This window comes from Sitophilus oryzae, unplaced genomic scaffold (genome assembly GCF_002938485.1).
Source record: "Sitophilus oryzae breed Bouriz unplaced genomic scaffold, Soryzae_2.0 scaffold_1396_pilon_pilon, whole genome shotgun sequence".
NCBI classification, from domain to species: Eukaryota; Metazoa; Arthropoda; class Insecta; order Coleoptera; family Curculionidae; genus Sitophilus; species Sitophilus oryzae.
The window spans coordinates 4748881-4756253 of NW_022146055.1; the positions used below are offsets into that span (position 1 = coordinate 4748881).

General features: G+C 34.1%; 1 protein-coding gene across 1 annotated transcript; it reads right to left on the bottom strand.

The window, feature by feature from the left end:
- Positions 1-26: 26 nt before the first annotated feature.
- On the bottom strand, positions 27-1557 carry LOC115875926 (probable disease resistance protein RPP1). The gene is made up of 2 exons (XM_030891515.1): positions 1242-1557; positions 27-1153 (listed from the first exon to the last, which is right to left on the bottom strand). Exons 1-2 carry the CDS (start codon positions 1387-1389, stop codon positions 381-383), a joined length of 921 nt encoding a protein of 306 aa, XP_030747375.1. The 5' UTR covers positions 1390-1557; the 3' UTR covers positions 27-380.
- Positions 1558-7373: the final 5816 nt, after the last annotated feature.

Below are 7373 nucleotides of genomic sequence, written 5' to 3' on the forward strand. Positions count from 1 at the left end.
TTGTTTTTATTATTTTTAAATATAGTTTATAAAAATAAAATTGTTTTTGTTTTACCATTAATTGTGTCCTAACCAGGTCCTGCCAACAGTTAATTTCTTCAAAATTATATATATTTAACTTAAATTATTAACTGCCAATTAAAATAACCATATGAGATGAGTTTAAAAGATACTTTTATTTTTAATTCATATATTATAAATATTTTATATTGTCTGATCGAAAAAAAAAACGGCGTCAGCGATGGCTATGAAATTGAGATTGCTGATATTTTATTTGTAAAATTATGGGGAATGTCATTGTCATTGTGATATTCAAGCCAACTAGACGCCGTTTTTTTTATACGGCATATTAATATGTATAGATAAATATGATATAAATATTAACCACATATTTGTATATTCTGTTTTAAATTTATGTCTTCATTATCCTCTACAAAGTTACTGTCACTAATCCATTCAATATCTATATTTTTTTCATTTAAGTAATCAACTATTTCATTATTTGATTGTCCAATGACTAACTGAATATTTTTCAAGTTAGTAAATTTTGTTAAATCTAAATTCTTCAATACTACATCTTGAAAACATAGTGTTTGCAGTTGTGGTAAATTTTCAAACTCCTGGTAATTGATCTCTAGAGGTTTAGATTCCTCTGATTGGTTGTCATATAACACTAAATTGTTTAATGATTTTAATGCCAATATAGCTTCAACACTGAATTGTTTAATGATATTTTTTGTCATAAATAGATATTTTAATGACTTTAAGTTAACAAATGCTTTAGCATTGATAACTTCAACTGAACAATTTTGGATATATAAGTAATGCAAGTTATTTAGTCCCAAAAATGATTCTTCTGCAATAATTAGGTCAGATGCCTTACAAAAAAATAATTGATTTAATTTGTTTAAAGTTTCAAAAAGCTTTATGTTGGAAATTGGTCTTTTATTTTCCAGAAATCTGATTGTTTCCAATTCAGTGCTGTGTTCAAATGTTTTTGCATTAATTGGAAAGTTCGATTTATATATATCAAGAGATCTAAGGCACTTCAAAGTTAAAAAGGTTTTATCAAATATTTGTTCAATATTACAATTGCGAATGTTTATAACCTCTAAATTTGGAATATTGGCAAATGTTTTATCATCCAGTGACCCTAAAAAATATTAAAATATGTAATACAGTAATATGTATATTGGGATGTTCATTTTATCATTAGGTAAAAAAGCCTAGATTGAACTTACCACTGCAATTTATAATATCTAACCATTTAAAATTATCAAATATTTTGTCATCTTTAAACAAAATAAGGGGTTTCTTTGGTTCAAATTTATATTTTTCACAAATAACATGAAGTGAGCTAGCTCCACAATATGTATTTGATATTTCCATTTTTCTAAATACTCACTTTATGCATCAAATATCAAATAAAATCTATATTAAAATTTTAATGCATCTGCGTAGTATTGAATAATTACTAGAATACAAGTAATAATTGGCACGTATTTATTATAATTATTTATTTTTGCACCAAGGTAAGGGCTAGTATGTATACAAATAATAAAGAACATGGGCTTTGTTCTATGCATATACATTTCTAAGTACGGACGTTAATGTAATTACCTATGCTTATTATTCTTGTAGCGATTTATTCACTATACAGAGTGGTACAACCAAAATTGTATCCAGAATTACGCATTTTATTTGCAAATAATCTCTAACCATATGCCTTGTGTTTAAAAAAAACATATAACCGTTATACAGTGTTAACTGTAACGTCAGGAATTAAAATTTGTGGAAATTATAAACAAAAAAATAAAAAGTAAACGTTTTGATACCTTCAGAATAAAACTTTTTAGATGAGTTCAACTACGGTAGCTAGCATAGTTTTACGCACCCATTTTGCTAGCGGAGACATAACTGGGGCTATTTTGATTATAACAATTTTTTTAAAGGTACATAATTATAATTTTAGAAGATGTTCATAAAAAATGTAAGCACTAGTTGATTAAAACTAGTATCACAGATTAGGTATCCTATAAGTATCCTTGTCCCTAATTCGTAGTATGAAAATTGTTTTTTATGACGATGAGCAAACGAGTAAATTTTCTTGTGCGCAAAAATAAACTTAAAGTGCGCAAAAATTAAACAGCGTAATAACTGGGCCGGTCAGACGCTGTGCACAATTTTAGAGGCCATAAGCTAGTATACTGTATATTGCAAATTATAATTTATCCTGTTATAGTATATGCCTAGGCCTATTTAATTTTTTGATTATGTACTGGGCACTTTGCGTTTACTAACTTGCTTGGTCGAGCTGCTTGAATCTATTTTTGCTTTTGATCAAATCGGTGTGAGAAGTTGTGATTGTGGTGAAGCTACAAAATGTTGTTTTGAGAGAGTTGAATATCCGGGAAAGTTGAGTTATTGAATGTTATTGATTGCACTACGAGTTAACATATCTTTTCGACAATTTTATTAACATTTGAAACTGTCACAACACAAAGCGACGCCCAGTTCGAGTTCTTTTTCACTTAATTTTTACTACCCGAAACAGCGTTACTACTACTACTGCCATTACTCGCTGACGAGTATTTGACCCGCATCAAAAGATGGTTACGCAAGGCGTTTCCTGTCATGAGCTTTTCTGTGACTGAAAAGCCCGATACGTGATGTTATCTCTCTTCCGCACTCCGGACATTCAAATATCTCATTACTTTGTTGCCTCTTTAGTTTTTGGTTGTCGTTATTAACTGAATTTACAATTCTCCTCCATTGCGTTCTATTGTGCGCTGCTTCTTCCCACTGATGCTGCATACTTATCCCCTTTAAGTTTTCATGAACAACATCCTTGTATCTTTTAAGTTGTCCACCCGGTTTCCTCTTACCCTCTACAAGTTCACCATAAAGAAGAGATTTCGGTAGGCGGTTTTTTGCATCCTGCATACGTGGCCAGCCCATCTTAAGCGAGATTTAGTAATCATGACTTCAGCGCTCTCGCAGCTTGCTTTTTTAAGGACTGATACGTTTGAGACATGGTGGTACCATTTGATTCTTAAAAGTTGTCTAAGGTGTCTCTGTTGCAACTTGTTTAATGCGCTCGTGTGCCGGCGGTACGGCACCCAGGTTTCGCTTCCATATAACATGGTGGGGATTATTACTTCTCGATACATTGCAAGTTTCGTTTTTGTGCTCAAGTCATGATTGTAGAAAACCCTGTCTTTTAATTTCCAGAATGCTCTTGAGGCGCTGCTGATTCTCTGCTGAATTTCAGAGTCGATATTTGCCTTTTCCGAAATCAAACTGCCGAGGTAATTAAATTCCGATACATATTCCAATAGTTCTTCTCCGATTTTTATAGCGCTGTTATGATTTTCCGCGGGAGTGCACATGATTTTTGTTTTATCGATGTTCAGTTTAAGGTCCAAAGTCTCGTATGCCCAGGTATATGTGTTCAGCATTTCCTGTAATTGTTGTAACGTATTTGCAACTAGAGCGCAGTCATCAGCGTATTGGAGTTCTGTGATGAATTTTATACGTGTTTTTGCCCTGAGTCTTTTTATGTTGAACAGACCGCCGTCATACCTGTATCTAATACCCATTCCTCTCTCCTGCAGTTTGCTGTCCCCTATAATAGAGAGCGCTGCCATAAATATGTTGAATAGGAGAGGAGCTAGAACACATCCCTGCCTGACTCCTGTATTTGTCCGGAAGGGATCGCTCGGTGATCCATGATGTGACACTCTCGACATTTTGTTGTTATGGAGGCTTTTACACACACTAAGAAATTTGTTGGGCACTCCGAACTTTTGCATAATTGCCCAAAGTGCAGCTCTGTTTACAGAGTCGAAGGCTTTCGTTAGGTCGATGAATGCAACATAAAGTTTACTCTGCTGTTCCTTTACTTTTTCCTGTAGTTGGCGGACGGAAAATATGGAATCAACGGTACCGCGGTTGGTGCGAAAGCCCATTTGCGATTCTGGGACGATTTTTTCTATATGTGGGTGCAGGCGGTTTGACATAATTTTTGCGAGAACTTTACCTCCGATAACCAGTAGTGAAATTCCTCGGTAGTTTCCGCAATCTGATGCACTTCCTTTGTTCTTAAATATATTTACTATATTCGCGTTGCGAAAGTCCTGAGGTACCTCTCCGCTTTCCCATATGACATCGAAGAGAGCCTTAAGATGACCAATAAGTTCTTTGCTTGCACACTTATTCCGCTGAAATCGCGTCACAGTCAGCCGATTTGTTATTTTTAAGTTATTTTATGGAGGCCCTTATTTCCTGTTCCGTTATTGGGATATCTAATACATCAATGCTGTTATACTGAGGTATTGTGTTTAGTGCTTCCATATTGGGGATATTGTCTTGGTTAAGGATATGGCTGTAATGCTCTTTCCAGCGATTTCTGATTTGCTCTTCCTCTTTTAGAAGTTCACCGTTTTGTGCCTTGATTGGGGAGCTTACGTTCTTAGTTGGGCCGTATACTTCTTTTACAGCCTCGAAGAATTTACGATAGTTGTGATGCGCGGCGTATTCTTGAATCTGATTTGCTTTTTGTGACCACCAGTTATCCTTTAGTTGGCGCAGGTTTCTTCGAAGCGTGTTGTTGGCTGCTTTAAAGTTGTCCACCAGCCTTAGATTGTGTGGATTTGCAGTGACTGCTTGATGTGCTCTATGCTTTTCTTCCAACAAAGCCTGTATATGTGGTTGATTTTCGTTAAACCAGTCTGGTTGTTTCTTTTTGTTGGATTTTCCCAGTATTTCTTCGCTGGTATTATAAATCGCATCCCTCAATTGTGTCCAGCCTTGTTCAGCTTCGGAGATTGAGGTTATCGGTGGAAGTGCTTTTCTGATGGCTTCCCGGAGGGCGTTGGCGGTGTCGTTGTTCGTTAGACTCCGTACGTTTAATCTGGTCATATTGTTTTGCTTTTTGCAGTGTGGATGTTTGGGTTTTAATTGAAGTTTCATTTTCGAAACTACAAGTCGGTGGTCAGTACCACATTCGGCATCTATTCTGGCTTTTGTAAGTCTGACATCTTTCAGATGCTTCCTTCGAACGATGACGTGGTCCAATTGATGCCAGTGGCCTGATCTGGGATGTTCCCAGGTACCTTTAAACTTGTCTTTCAGCTTGAACCATGTATTGGTGATGCAAAGGTTGTACTCTGTGCATGTTGTTAGCAAGCGTTCACCATTGATATTTACGTTTCCCATTCCATGTTTTCCTAATACGTCTGGCCATATTTCTTGCTGATTACCGACACGTGCATTAAAATCACCTAGCAAGATGATTCGCTCCTGCTTTGGAATTCGTTGGAGAACATTTTGTAGATCTTGGTAAAATTTATCCTTTTCCTCAACCTTAGCGGCTAGGGTGGGAGCGTAGGCACTAATGATATTGACGTAGGTTTTATCTGATATAGGGTACCTTAGAGTCATGAGACGTTCGGAGACTCCAATGGGCACTTCTGTTAAACTGGTGGCGATTTCGTTTTTGACAGCAATGCCTACGCCATGCGAAACAGCGTTACATTACATGCGCCGAAACAGCGTTACATTACACAAACCTCGTACCTGAGTGTTTTATAGTTTCAATAACTGCACTATTAAAAACTAAAATACTTAAATATTTTAACAACGCCACGATTTTAATATTATTTCAATGCGATCAACATCGGAACTGCATGAAATACAGATCCGAAACTTCTGATTTCTGCCGCATCGAGCGCTGCGGTCGGAATTTTTTAAATAAACTGAAATGCGTCAAGCCTATATCGTATAGGTTGTAGTTCGTATTCAATTTTTAGCGCTAAGGTTGACTTGATGCAGGATTGAGTTCAGGGCCGCGTTAACGTAAGTTGGTACCTAGGCACCATTCTTTTGCCGCCCCCTCTCACTAATAAAAATTCAAGTAAATCTTTAATACCTAATACAGGCAACAAATGGAATTTATTTCGTTGAGTTTTTAAAAAGGTGTTTAGTTGTTTTTTAAAAAAATGACACTATGTAAAGCGACAACTGCCATGGTGGGAAATTCAAACAGTTCCCTTTACCCACTTACATGTAAAAATTTATCTTAGGAGACCAAACATCGAGAAGAGTCAAAGAAAAAAGATGTTCAGAATATTATTTTACGGCGTATATCCAAGTATTGTGTTTCATAAATATACAGGGAGGTTAAAAGATAGCTCTTTATATATTTTTCGGAGAAAATTATTTTTTTTTAATTTTTTCGCTAAAATTACATAAATAAAAGATATTAATTTCCAACATAATTAATTTCCAACATAATATATTTTACTATACTGTAAATAGTTAAAAAAAAATAAAATGGCAATTTTTATGATATCAAACTTCTTGCAATGGTTTGTAGATTTTTTTGTCAGATCAGATCACTTAGAAAGTATAAAGTTACTTCGAATGATTTTTTGTTGTCTATGGGTCATTGTATCAAAGTGAGAATTAACATTTTTAGTTTTTTTTTTATACTTATTCCGGGACAGTAGATGAGTTAAAATACTTAACTGCATTGGAAAATATTTTATTTGATTCATATTTTCTTGTGTCATTCATACTTTTACATACGAATTTTTTTTTTCGAAAATTAATTATTGAGAATGTTATTTTTGAAAGTCTCAGTATATTTTGAAACTTGATTAAATAGATGATAAATTAAATTCAGATTTTTTTATTTTTTTGAATATTTAATTACCTGATTCTACTTTTTGCATATTATTAGAAGGTTTTTCGTAGTATATCGGCATTATGATTAATGATTAACGGCATTATGATTAATGATTAATGATATTGAATGACATGCTGAAGAATATCTTTTTTACACATTTTCTTGATTTTTCCTATGTTCAATAACTAAATTATAAAATATTTTCCCATTGGTTGCCAATTTTTTGGCAAAGCCTGTACATTTTTATTTAAAAGGACGTCAAATGTGCAGTCTTAAAAAATAACTGAATAGTGACAATTAAACATATAAAAAAAAATAATATAACGTTAAATTAAAAATTATAAAATGTACCTATTCTTTGGGAGAATTTCTTCCTTGACATTTTTCTTAGGCAAAATCTTAGGTACCTACGTAAAATAAATTCGAATCATCTTACAAAATGACTAATAGATGCAAAAAATATATTATGTAATATAAGTTTTGATTTGATTTTAGTAATTCAAAACTAATACGATACTGTGCCAGTATGTTTTATTTACGTAAATATTATTTTCCAAAATTTGCCACCCCCATCATCTTGCCGCCGTGCTGCCGCCCTAGGCAGCTGCCTATCTTGCCTAATGGGTAAAGCGGTCCTGATTGAGTTGAGCCTCATGATCGCCAGAATACAAATAAAAAATGCTAA